The sequence below is a fragment of the Phyllostomus hastatus genome, unplaced genomic scaffold (genome assembly GCF_019186645.2).
Source record: "Phyllostomus hastatus isolate PE091 unplaced genomic scaffold, TTU_PhHast_1.1 phas_contig_137, whole genome shotgun sequence".
Classification (NCBI taxonomy): Eukaryota; Metazoa; Chordata; class Mammalia; order Chiroptera; family Phyllostomidae; genus Phyllostomus; species Phyllostomus hastatus.
Genome location: NW_025333583.1, coordinates 2,270,510 through 2,284,120, shown reverse-complemented (window position 1 = coordinate 2,284,120; position 13,611 = coordinate 2,270,510). Strand labels below are relative to the sequence as shown.

Genomic DNA, 13,611 nt, shown 5'->3' with positions numbered 1-13,611 from the left:
GTGGGGGCTGGCGCTGGTTGGTGGGAAAGCGTGAAGGAACCAGGTGGAGGGATGTGCTGTGTCTGGTCAGGGCGGTGAGAACACCGATGAGCACATACCCACACAAGAGCTTTCACGGAGGATTGGAGGACTAGGCTAGCATCAAATGATACGTTTAAGGTCTACCTGCCCCCCCAAATCCACTCATCTTACTCATCTCTTTTTAAAACTAGTAGACATGTAAGATTTCCAAAAGTTGGTCAAACCTTTGTTGTGTGTGTGTCTCAAATAGTGTTGAGCCATTCCTGATTATAGCTGCAGGATGGGGTTATGGGCATGGTAGATGATTTTCTGTTTATAGGTTGAACATTTTGGAAGTGTTTCTCTCGCCACCCTACCCCTTTTCTTTGTTTTCAGGGAACAACTGGATTACCAGGGTTTTCAGGTCCCCCTGGACTGCCAGTAAGTAATGGGGAAAAAATGTGTAACTAAAAACATAAAAAGTAAGCTCATTTTAGTAAAGGTGTTACATCAACAGCACAAGGAAATGGGTGTTGATAAATTCGCTACCTGACGAAAATGGCATGGTAGAATAACGTAGTATGTTGGAGTGTAGATTGGTAGGTAAAAAAAAAAAATCAAACTGCATTGCCTGCAAAACCAGAATAGGATTGGATAGGATAATACAGCAACAGGAAAGCATGGAATAGAATAAAAGAACAGAATGGAGCAACTGCTTAATAACATATAATTAATTTTAAAATAGTTACATCTGTGCACATTTCCCTCTTCTTTTCCCTTTCCTTTTCCCCCCAGCTTCAAGCAGCATGTTGAGGGATTTCATGTTATATCGAAAGGCCTTTTGTTTTATTTACAATAGCTGTATTCCACTTGATAATTCTTTGTTTTAATGAATCCATTTGATTTGCCAGGATTTTTGTTTAAATTGTTTTCCGAAATAAGCGCATTTACCACCCAATTGCTTAAGTAACCAATTATGTTTAATTAAGTATCTCAGTTCGCCCCTCTTCTCCCTCCTGTCGGCTTCCTCACTGTTTCTACCTGGTCCCCAGGACCAGGTGCTTGTTACGTCTCCTTTTTGAAACTTGCTCTGTTTCCAGGGAATCCCAGGCTATCCCGGACCTTACGGCCTCCCGGGTTTACCAGGATGCAATGGCTCGAAGGTAATGTGCTTCTCACACAGGAGATGATTAGTGGATGTTGTGCTGAAAGAATCGATTAAGATGAGGTAGTCATGAGATAGGTTGGACTTTCCCTGGACCATTCCTTTAGCCAGAAGCAGCGGTGCGTGTCTTCAGAGGAGAAGGGTGACCTTGGACCCGGGACCCGGCCCGTGCTCTCTCTGCCTCTGCCTTGGTTTCTGGTTGTCTTTTGAGGAAGTTCTCTCATATTTTCTCACGGAAAGATAACTGGTTATTTTTATCTGAGGTTGTAAGGGTATACAAATTGGGAACTCAAGCTTGGAATGCAAAATATGTCTTTGGAAAAGAAGGCCTGAGCTTTTCTGTTTTTTCTTTTTCTTTTTTTAAAATTGTTGTCCTATTATAGTGGTCCCAGTGTTCTCCCGCGGCTCCCCCCTGCCCCACCCCCACTGCCGCTCCCACAGCCAGTCCCCACCCTGTTGTCCACGCCCGTGGGTCATCGGTGGGCTGAGCTTTTGGATGGTCACTCATCTTATTGTTTCCTGACTGCACTCTCTCTTCCCAGGACTGGTGGCCGAGAAAGAACTAGTTACTGATGTTTCAAGGAAACAGCAATTAAAAAGGTTTTGGCACAATTAGACTTTTGCCATTGATGCACAATTTGAGAAACAACAGATTTGAATCTTGTTTTCAATTAAGATAATGGTTTTCTGGCCTTCTGCCTCATGACCCAGTAGCCACAAGGAACGTAATTACTTTGCCTACATTTACCCCTGCAGGGTTGGAAGAGAGAAAGAAGGCGAACAGCTCAACAGACTGCTTTAGAGCTACTAAGAAGAACGACAAGCTTTATTTGTTCTTTCTTCCAGGGTGAGCGAGGAGTTCCGGGATTTCCAGGGACCCCAGGCTACCCAGGGGTGCCGGTAGGTCTCTGCATTTCTAACTCCCCATCAAAAACATAAAGTAACATGTAAGCGGCTTATTCCAAAAGGACCATAGACTGAGATCCATCGTGGGGATGTCTGGGGCCACCCACAGTAAACATTCCACTGATAGTTGAAGAACAAATGAACATAATGACTTATGAGTTCGAGTTTGCCCTTGGAGACTCTTTTTGCTTTAAGGGCATGGAGTGGAGCTGTGCAATCGGCAGAGGAGAGACTGGGAGGGGGTGGCTCAGGAAGTGAGAGAGCGGAGGAGGGGCCTAGAGCCAGGAGGTAAGTCTGTGACCAGGAGACGGAGCCCTGGTGGAAGAAGGAGACCAGGAGGCATGTCTTACGGAAGCCAGGACAGATGGGTTTCAAATTACACCTTTAAAGTCTACCCTTCAAAAGTCCAAAACAGTCTTACTCATCTTTTTAAAAAATTAATAGACATGTACGATTTACAGAAGTTTGTCAAACCTTTTTGTGTGTGTGTTGCAAATAGTGTGTAGCCAGTCCCAGTTATAGCTGCAGGATGGGGCTATGGGCATGGCAGATGATTTTCTGTTTCCAGGCTGAACATTTTTAAAAGTGTTTTTCTTGCCGCTCTTTCTTGGAGAGGAGCAGCAGACAGCTGCCTGAGGCTGCTGAGAAGTCCAGGAAGATGAAAACGGGCCTTTTTGTCATCCATTTTAGCAATGTCAAAGTCATGGCAGACCTTAGCAAGGGAGAGGCCCGTGATGGCGCCAGGCTGGAGGCAGATGTGGGACTGACGCATGAGTGGGAGGTGGACAGGACAGGACAGGAAGTCTGCAGGTGACATGAAGAGGAGACTGGGCAGTGAGGGGAGAGAGGGGAACAGTGACTTGACTGCAAGTACATGGTGAGGCGGAGGGCAGAGCAGCAGACAGGAGGAGGATATTGTTTACTTGGTCTGTGTCTGGTTGTTAATACGCCACTGCTTTTTCCCAGGGTGCCGCTGGTTTAAAGGGAGAAAAGGTAAGTCATTTGTGGCATACTATTCTCGAAAATCTGTCATTGTACGTATGAGAGAGGTTTCTTTTACATAATAAGATACACATAATTCCACATGAGATTTCATCATTAATCCAGAAACCATTATAATTGGGACATGATATTTATTTCTGTTGAACAGTATCTTATGTCTCTTGTCATAAATATGTCTTTAAAAAATACAAGTTTTTTTCATCCTCTGAGAAAATAGAGTCTAGGAGAAGAAGCGTGGTCCCATGGCCTGGGCCCCACAGTCCAGGGCAGGAATCGCCACTGACCCTGGTATCTTGGGAAAGGCTCCATCCTCCTTGTGTCTTCCTTCCTTCCTTCCACAGTCAACTGCTAACTTTAGAAAATATGAAAATGCTTTGGATCCTTCCAAACGGAGTAACTACATAACAATAAACCATTTCTCTAAGTATATATATACTCTGATGTCAACAAAAGAACATTCAAAACTAGAGGAAAGTTGTGTGAGAGTTTATTTGAGGCAAATATTTTGAGGACATGCCCCAAAGCAAGCTCTCAAAAGATTGAGAAAAGGCTGCAGAAGCAAATTTGCAGTTCCTTTTATGAATTTAGACCCCAAGGAGATAACATAAGGAAGGTACATGAACCCCACTGGTAGTAGATTAAAGCGGTGGGAGAACGCAAAGTGGGAAAATCTCCAGGACTGGACAGAAAGCAAAATGGACAGGCATGTACTTCTCTCCCACTGGTGGGTACAGGGTGGTTAATGTTTCCAGCACATAGCGATGTGGGCAGGGGGCAGGGTAACAATGAGGGGTTCTGGGGTCTTATGCTCTGGCGTCCTGAGTGGCCTAGAAAAGAAAATGACTCTGACATTTCACAGGTATATTATCTTCGACACATGAGAGCAGGGAACAGGGCTCACATAGGAGCCTTTGTTAAGGAACCTACAGGCCTGGGAGGTGGCTACTGGCCATGACTTGCCCAGTTTGGAATCCTTTCCAGACCATCCTGTGGGGTTACTTTCGGTCACTGAGCTTGTCAGCCCTGCCCTGGGGCTCCCAGAGCTTGCCAGGTTTATTACAGAGCCCTTTTATCATTCACACTGGAAAGCACCTTTATCCTTGGAGTGGCGTGACCTTGAATAAGCACGTAAAGGGAGTTGAAGACAAGACATTTATGATGTTTGATGAACTTCATTTTCGAGGGTGCTCCTGCGGAAGGAGGAGACATAGAACCTGATGGAAAAGGTCACCCCGGGTTGCCAGGAGCTCCAGGATTACAGGTACAAGCACTTCAGAGAAGCGTCCTGCCACTGTCCATACCTCCCTCTCCCCGTTGTCCCATTCTCCATCTCTCGGTCTCTCCATCTCTCTGTCTCTGTCCCTATATGTGTCCTTCTCACTCTTTCCATGTTTTTTCCCTCCTTCTCTCTCCCTCTTTCTTTCTCTTCCTTCCTTCCTTTCTTCCTTCCTTCCTTCCTTTCTTTCTTTCTTTCTTTTCCTTCCTTCCTTCCTCCCTTCCTTCTTTTCTTTCTTTCTTTTTCCTCCTCCTCCTCCTTCCTCTTCTCCATCTGCAACTCTTTTGCTTTGTCTCCTTTTTCTCCTCCCTCTTTGTCCCTGTAACTCTTTCTCACTCTCCTAAGAACATTTTAAATATAACATTCATATGTCTTCTATTTACATATCCACTTTATTTCATTGTAAAACATTCACCTTCTGATAAGAAAGTACCTGAAGCTGATGTAAAAAGTGGATTTGTACGTCTGCCTTTTCATCTCTCCTTAAGTCTCAGTGACCCAAGCTTTCCTAAAGCCAGGGCGGAATCTTCAAGGAACAGTTAGGTTCCACTTCCTCTGTATTTGTTAGAATCAAGGCTAAGTTTGTATGGTACGTTGAACATGATTTAAAACTGTAATGTTAAGTAACAGCTCTACTGTAAAATTTGCATGGTAGTAAATAACAGGGTTTTACTTAAATGCATCTTTCTCTGTTGAATAGTTTGCTTTCTGATCTCTGGGCATGTAGCCTGGGGGATCCAGAATGGCTTCCAAGAAATGTAACTATTGAGGGGACAGTGGGTTGGGGGGGGGGTGGCTTGTGTGCTTTACTTGGTGATTCCAAAAGATCTTCTGGTAGACATAAGTCACAGGAACTAACTTTCAGGCTAATTAAGCAGAAATCTGTTAACTTAATGCAGAAGTATAGACAGAAATTCTAGGGTAGAGGTTAGCAGTTGTCTGCGTGAGTTGGAGAGTACCAGTGAAGGCTGCTGAACTAAGGGAACCCCGCAAGCCATGCCAGCTGATGACGAGCTGCGGCACTGCAGAAGGCTGCGATGAGGAGCCTTCCTCGGCTTCTGAGAAGAATACCAAGGCTCTTGGGTTTTACTGAGGAAATGCTAAGGGGCCAGATGCTAAGGCAGGGGACCCAGTCAGAGAAGAGGGTAACAATCTGGGCGAGGATGTACCCCTTCGATGTGTAGTAAGTGTCAGCTATATACCATACCGTGCTACCGCTAAAGACATCCATTTGTGCAAGGAATATTTATTACATGCCCATTACTCGCTGTGGATCCTTCTAGGCTCTAGGGTACGACAGGGCACAAATCAGCCAAAAAATAGCTTTCAAAAATTCTTGCCTTTGTGGAGTTTACACTCTAGTCAGGGTGGGGGAGAGAAAGTGTAAATTAGTAACTGTATGGTGTGTGGGATAGTAATAAATATCAAGGAGAAAATAATGCAGAAACAGGGTATAGGAAGTGTCTGGGTTAGAAGAGTTGCAGCTTACTTGCTTATTTGTTTGTTAATTTGTTTGTTTGTTTATAGAAAGAGAAGGGAGGGAGAAAGAGAGGGAGAGACACATCAGTGTGCAAGAGATGTGCGAGAGAAACTGTTTGTTTCCTCTTACACACCCCCAACTGGGGACCTGGTCTGCAACCAAGGCATGTGCCCCAATTGGGAATCAAACCAGCAACCTTTTGGTTCACAGGCCAGCACCCAATCCACTGAGCCACCCCAGCCAAGGCACTTTATTTTATTTTTTTAATATAGTTTTAAAATTTTTATTATCAATTTTTAGAGAGAGAAGGAAACGTTGATTTGCTACTGCACTTACTTCTGCCTTGATGGGTTGGTTGGTTGGTTGGTTGGCTGCTCCGTGTGCCCGGACCAGGTATCACACCCACAACGTTGGCGTGTTGGGAAGATGCTCTAGCCCGCTGAGCTTCCTGGTCAGGGCTAGAGAGTAGCAGCTTTAGATGTGATATGCAGGGAAGGCCTAGGGGAAGAGTGACATTTGAATCCAAGTAAGGACAGGGAGAGGAAGTAAGTCCCACTCCTGTCTGGGGAAAGAAGATGCTAGGCAGAGGGAGAACAGGTGGAGGGCCCCCAAGGTAGGAGCCTACTTGGCCAAAAAGGAGAGAAAGAGAAAGAAGCAAAATTTCAAAAATGTGTGAAGGCTTTTCCATAGTAAAGCAACTGCCCTGGCCAATTTTCTGGAACGGGTACCATCGGGATGGGCCTGGCAGCCTGTTACACTTGGCAACGTCTTTGGGGCACGCTTTGTCATTACCTGGGGCCATAAATGGAAGGCATCGGGTTCCTCTGATTTTATTAAAGCACTTTAATGCACTTAACGAATGGACATTGTTCGTAGGTGACAAGTACATTCACCCTTTCGTCTCTTCATTTAAAGGGTTGGCCGGGACTCCCAGGCTTTCCCGGACCTGTCGGCCCGCCTGGCCCTCCTGGATTCTTCGTGAGTACGAAGTCACCGTCGCTGTAGACCCCATACAACTAATCAAGGAACTAGAGCTAAAATTTGTAAACGGTAAAATTTTCTGGCTTGGTGCATTTCCTACTGTAATTTTAATTTGTGGACTTTTTGTTTTTAGGGCTTGCCAGGAACCATGGGGCCTCCGGGACTTAAGGTAAATTATAGTTCCTCTGTCCTATCAGCCAGAACATCCTAATCACCGCAGAAGCCAAACCTGGCCCGACTGCACGTAAGTGTGCAGTACTGCTCCCTACCAGCGTGTGATGGGGGCTCACTGGGCTTCCCAGGATGCCCAGCGGGGACGGGGGCGTGGCCGCCAGCTCCTCCCTCTTCCCTCTCCTCTCCCTGCACGTCAGTGCGTGATCCCTAGTACAAAGAGTCTTAATTCAATCATAAGGAGTTCCTTACCAGGAAAAGGGCTTGGATTGCTAGTCCATAGGTTTCTCAGTCCTGATGACTCTACGGATCATGCACCATTTTATACTTACATTTTTATAGTGGGGCGCATCCTGAAACCCATCCGATCTCGTGCTAGTAAGTAAAAGAGGACTGACTGACTATTCATGCACTCCTTAAGCAGGGCAGTGCAGGAGTTTCTGTTGACAAGGCCAATTATTGGTGGCAGGGAGGAAACAAGTTTTTCCTCTACTCTGTTAGTTTCGGTGACTGGGACCCTGCTAATTCACCTGACAAAGAGAAATTCATGGGAGAAAAAGGTTTATTTCACATGCACAGAAATGAAAATCAAGGAGAGTTTGTGTATTATTTTAACAAGGGGAGATAAATGTGTAGAGAAATGACAATATAAAGGAAAATGGTTCGAGCTTGTATGGGTGGACAGTTGTGGGAAAGTAAAAGTATGGGGGAACTAATAGAAGAAAAGGGTCGTTCCAATGGGGTTTGTATATGAAGATTTAAGTCAGGGTGTCTCCACTGATCAGAGTTGTCTCCTCTTACTGGTGCTGCAGAGGAGAGAGGGGACACCCCCACATAGGGACATTTGTACCATCTTTGGGCAGAGAGGGGCGGATAGAGGACTCTTCCTGTATTTTCTGTTCCTAAATTGCCTCCAACTTAAAAGTCCATACACTAAAGGGGTAGGTATATCTCGGGGTGGCGTATTCTGGTCCCCATAGCAATAGTTTAAGTGCGAAAATGTTGAGCCAGGCAGAACCCCTGCAGGAAGTTAGTGCTGAACAGCAGACACGTGAAAAGGTGTGCCCTGTCACTAGTCACCAGGGAAATGCAAATAAAGCCCACCGTGAGTGGTTTATCAAAAAGTCAACAAATCACAAACATCGGTGAGGATGTGGGCACATGGCAACCCTTGTGTACTGTCGGTGGGATTGTAAACTGGTGAGACCACTAAGGAAAACAGTATGGAGGTTCCTCAAAAAATTTAAAATAAACTACCATGTGATTCAGTAATTCCATTTCTGGGCATTTATACTAAGAATACAAAGATGCTAAATCAAAAAATATGTGCACCCCATGTTCATTGCGGCATTATTTGTAATCACCGGGATAGGGAAGCAGCATAGGTGTCCATCCGTAGATAAGTGGATAAAGAAGGGGAGATAAAATGGAACATTATTTTTCAATAAAAATCATGAAATCTTTTCATTTGTAACAACTTGGTTGGACCTTGAGGGTGTGATGCTGTGTGAAATACGTCAGTCAGAGAAAGACAAAGATGGCATGATTTCACCTACATATAGATTCTAGAAAACCAAACAAATGAACAAACAAAACAGAACAGAACAGACTGGTGGATACAGAGAACAGACCCCTGCTTGCCAGAGGGGTGGGGCGACAGAAAAGACAGTAAAGGGGTGTATGAGGTGCAAACGTCTCATCATCAAATAAGTAACACAGGGAGATACAACACACAGCGCAGGGATTGATGAAGAATGTTGTAACTTTGTACCGTGACACATCGGGACTAGACTCACCATGGTGATCACTTTGTAAGGTGTGTAAACGGACAATCACTATCTCGTACACCTGAAACATAGAATATTGTATATCAACCATCCTTATTTTAAAATAATACGTTATTCTAGGATGAAATAAAATGGCAGTCGTGACCTTGGGGGGAGGGATGAAAATAGAAACGTTCAGTTACAAATATTAGAACTTCAAAGAGTTCAGACAACTTATTCATAGTCTTTTCTAAAAAATAATTTGGTTTTGCATTTCTTGCAGGGTCACATGGGTGATAATGTGATCGGACAGAAAGGAGAGCGGGTAACGCAAACCCCGGTGGTGGCAGCTTTTGCGGCGTGGGGGGGTAGCGGGGCAGGGTACTTGCAGCCCGAGCCGGGAGCCCCGCCCCTTGCTCAGTAGGCCTCCCAACAACGAAGGGGTTGGCTGTGGCTCAGGCGTGCCTTTGCTCTGTTTTCTTACGCGAGCACTAGAGGCGGAAAGGAGATAGCTCAAATGCACCCGAGGGGATGTGGTTCCGTTTTTTAACTCTTGAGCGGTATTTGTCTGTAGGGTGCGAAAGGATTGAGAGGACCCCCTGGACTGCCAGGCACCGTGACAGTCACACTGATCGGCCCAGACAACAGGACGGTAACTGCTGCATTTTTATAAGGGTGGGGGGGGGGTGCCATTGCGTCTCCCTGACCTTGTTTGTTAAGTTCCGTCATCCAAGCCCAGCCCCCTCAGCCTCACTAAGCCTCTCAGTCTGATTCCTTCCCATTTTTTTACTCATGAACCAGAAGATGTGAAATCAGAAGCAGGCAACTTCCAGGATTCTTGAAGGCGGAGCCCGGGGCCAGTTTTGCTCACCCTTTACCCTCAGCCCCTCTCGTTGTGGCTAACACAGAGAGGGTATTCCGTGAGCATTTTGAGTAAATTATTACAAAGTGGGTGTGCAGCTTGGAGCCGGTTGGGTGGAGAGCACCTAAAGATACGGATGGATGGGTGTCATAATAACATGGAACACTGTCATCGTTCCATCGTAACCCAAAGGACAATTTGTCCCCCATTCCTCTCCAAGGACACTAGGACCTTTTATCTGGACACTAGCATGGGCTTTCAGGGTACGGAGCAGAGCCAAATGCTCAGAAGAAGTGAACCACGGAGTAATACCCCGACCCTAGACACTTGGTTGGCCCTGGGATGTCTGGGAGGGGTGGCAAAGCAAGGAGGTCGCTAACAATTTTCTAGTGGATGAACAAAGAAATAAGCATAAACCATTTTTATCTTATAAACTTGTAATTGATTGTGTTTTAATAATAGCTGGATTGAGATATAATTCACATGCCACAAAATTCACCCTCTTAACGTATTCAGTTCATGGGTTTTAGTAATAATGAATGTTAACAGCTTTATTGGGTATAATTCACATGCCATAAAATGATTTAGTGTACAATTCAATGGCTTTTTGTATATTCATACAGTTTTGCAACTGTTACCACATTCAGTTAGAATACTGGCATCACACCGAAAAGGAACCCTTAGCCATCAGTCTCCATTATAATTTTTAATGAAAATTTTCAAAACAAAAAGGTAAAACAAAACATAGTAAAATTCGATGTCATAAAAATAATAATTCGCATTGAAGAATGGGGAAAAAATTGACCCGAAGGGAAAAAACTGAATTTTCCAGAGATAATTAACAAAAATAAAATTTTGAAAGTGTAAAACTTTATTGACTAAAAATTGATAGGAAAAATGTCTTATCTTGACAAAATCTTAATCTGGAAGATATCACCCAGGGGCGGAGGGGAATGAGTTTGAAAAAAATGCCTTCAACAGAAGCCACACACTGGAAAAAATATAATCAATAAAATATGTTAAAAGCAAAATCAAACTTGATTCATGAATCAAATCCTCATTGTGACTTTTATTTAGAGAATAATTGATTGCAATGAAAATATCTTCAATATGCTAACCATGAGTGTAAAATACTTTAGAAATGATGGAATTGTGCTGTAGAAAGCTGATTCAGGAATTAAATTAGTTTAGTACCGTTGGATCAAAACGATACGTTCTTCTTAAAAAGTATATTGTTTTAATGGGCTCACAGGTATAAAATTCCAAATGCGAAAAATGGTAATGTGTCCTGCTAACAGGAGGAACATAGGTATTTTGTACATTCAGTGTATCGAACAGCTAGAGGACGTTTCCAGGTTTACTCAGCAAAATCGTGTTTGATCTGTTTGTAACGACCTTCACTTGTTTTTTGTGGCAGGACCTCAAGGGGGAGAAGGGAGACCGGGGAGACCAGGGCACAGCCGGACCTCCTGGGCCCTCGGTGCGTCACTTAGAGTCGTGGTGTTCCTTTGAATCACAAAGTGAAACCTTCGTGAGCATTTTGATGTGTGGTCTACCTCTACATCTTCACATTAGCTACAGACCAATAGTAATTGACCACCGAGGTCATGGAAACTCTGCAACTATTTTTCGGCCACTTCTAGCTGAAGCCCTTGCACTGTTTCACACGCACCCAAGGTCTTCCACCTCAGAATTTACTTCCAGCACCTCGTTTTTTAGCACCTGGTTTTTAATTAATTGACACTCATAAGTAAGATTTCCCTCTTCGATGACTCATCATTGTAACATTTTTAAATACAGCAGAATAATCAGAGGGGGAAAGTGAATAAAAAAAATCAATGTCAGTCAAAGTTCAATCGTTTGTGAAGTTTGACATAAGTCTCATTAATACAGGGACCACCTGGAGACTCCATCGGATCAGAAAAAGGTGCCCCTGGAGAACCTGGCCCACCGGTAAACGGGGAAGTTATATTAGTCAGCGTTTAGGGCTCTTTAGACGCAAGCATAAAAGATGGCCAACTCCAGCTAGCTTCGATTTTTTTAAACGTTTAAAGGTTTGGGAAGTGAAATTTACTTGTTCAAATATATGAGAAGTTGGAGGCTACACCAGGCTCCGAGGACGTCAGACCCTGGAGCTATGTGAGCAGCACTCTCCCCGTTTCTCTTCTGCTCCTCTCCGTGTTCCCCTCGCTGCCTCTTTTGCCAAATGACTTTTCACGTAAGGGGGGTGTGGGGAGATAGAGCGCAATGTAGCAGCTGGCAACTTGAATAGCGTGATAGGAGAGAGAGTGCGTCTCCCTGCCTCGTACCTAAAGTCCCGCAGAATCGCTGTGATTGGCCCAGGATGGGTCATGTGCCTAACTCCGGGAGAGCGGCTGTGTCCAGGAGGAAAAGGTGCCGTAATTGGCCAGGCCAGTGGGACGTGGGGCTTCTGCGGCTGACCGCCCCATCAGAACCACACAGGTGGGGGAAGACGCCTCCCCAGAGGAAACGGGGCCCACTGTGACGAGAAGTGGGTGCAGGGAAGGCAGAGCAGCCGGGGCCCCCTCTCCCACCCAGCTCTCTTCTGGAAAGATTTAAACATGTATTATTTTTAAACTCTGAAAATTATGTACTGGGAAAAATATGTTTTTTCTAAGAAAAAATATTCAACCAATATGATTTTTCATTTTATCAGAGGGTCAATAACCATATTAGTTCATCGAAAAGCCCTGTATGTTTGGACCCTGCAACATATTTTTTATACATATGTTTAAAAACATACACTCATCTGGAGTTCATGTAATTGCCAGCATTTTATATGAACACATTGACTGTGAAACTATCTGCTTTCTGAGTTTTCTTGTCCACTTCTTGACTCAGCACTTCCCTGATTTTCCTTTCAAACCTGGATGGACAGTATCAACTCTAATTTAAGCTTAGCTTCATTTTCTTTCCTTCTTCCTTTGACCCTCCCTGATCCCCCATTCCAACTGGCTTCCGCGCGATCTGCAAGAGGGGACATTTGCACGTTCTGTGTGATCCATAATAGTTTCCTTCTGAAAACAGTGTGGGAGGCTTCAGCCAGGCGCTCGTGCTTGAGAGTGAGAGGAAATGATTATATCATCTAAGTTTTCCATGTTTGCTAAAGTTATTTATGTCTTGGATTCCATGCCTTTGTTTCGTTTCCATTTTAGGGGAAGCCCGGAAAAGACGGCGCCCCTGGGTTCCCTGGCACGGAGGTAAAGGCGTGGTCTGCCTGTGGATACAGTGAGCATGTCGGTCCTGTTAGGTGAAGAAGGACGTCTGAGGGTCTCTGAGTAGTTATAAACAAAACAAAAGCCTGTGGGGTTTTTTTTTAATTGCATTTGAGAGTCATAGTTTTACACTGTGAAAAGAGGTCAACTGAACACATTATTTTTTCAAAAGAGAGTTCCAACTGTTCTGCTTCTAACGGAAGGAATTGGTTCGTGGGTCTTCTGACCGATTCTCGTGGCTCTGTTCTCTAGGGAGCCAAAGGCAGCAGGGGCGTGCCTGGGTTCTCGGGTGAAGACGGCGTCAAGGTAATCCCTTCCTCCTGTCCCATCTGCAGCCTTTTTCAACAGGTCGGGTTTTGCACACTCTCTGCCCTCCACACCCTGGAACTAGGTACAAGAAGCTGCAGTGAGGGTTCATTAAAATACCTGAGCACATGTAAGAAGACATGAGAGATGTAACAACTTAAACACTTGGAGGGCTGCCTTATGGGAAAGATAGGAAACTTTTTCTATGTAGTAGACACTGGCTGGCTTAGGACCTGTGAGGTTTCAGCTCCTCACATAAAGGAGTTGGAAAAGACCTGTGATTGTAGGAAGTTTGGGGTCACTGGAGGTCAAGCATAGGCTGAGCGGCCCCCTGAGTCTCCAGCTGGGTCAGGACACACTGAAAGGTCACCAGCAGTTAGTTGTGGGGTGTATTCCGTGTTGTTTCTTCCAACAACATGTCACACACATATTCAAATGATTTTCATATGTAGGTACATGT

The 13,611-nt window shown here is 44.7% G+C and overlaps 1 protein-coding gene across 2 annotated transcripts in view; it reads left to right on the top strand.

Moving 5' to 3' along the window:
* The window catches only part of LOC123828663 (collagen alpha-3(IV) chain-like), a 127,981-nt gene that overhangs the window by 60,988 nt on the left and 53,382 nt on the right, over positions 1-13,611 (top strand). For both annotated transcript variants that reach the window (XM_045853732.1, XM_045853738.1), the window contains exons 5-17: positions 397-441; positions 1,101-1,163; positions 2,012-2,065; positions 3,038-3,064; positions 4,257-4,334; positions 6,745-6,807; positions 6,944-6,979; positions 9,031-9,072; positions 9,322-9,399; positions 11,027-11,089; positions 11,503-11,562; positions 12,786-12,830; positions 13,098-13,151. In XM_045853732.1, the coding sequence (XP_045709688.1) occupies positions 397-441; positions 1,101-1,163; positions 2,012-2,065; positions 3,038-3,064; positions 4,257-4,334; positions 6,745-6,807; positions 6,944-6,979; positions 9,031-9,072; positions 9,322-9,399; positions 11,027-11,089; positions 11,503-11,562; positions 12,786-12,830; positions 13,098-13,151 (708 nt within the window). The remainder of the gene's footprint in view (positions 1-396; positions 442-1,100; positions 1,164-2,011; positions 2,066-3,037; positions 3,065-4,256; positions 4,335-6,744; positions 6,808-6,943; positions 6,980-9,030; positions 9,073-9,321; positions 9,400-11,026; positions 11,090-11,502; positions 11,563-12,785; positions 12,831-13,097; positions 13,152-13,611) is intronic.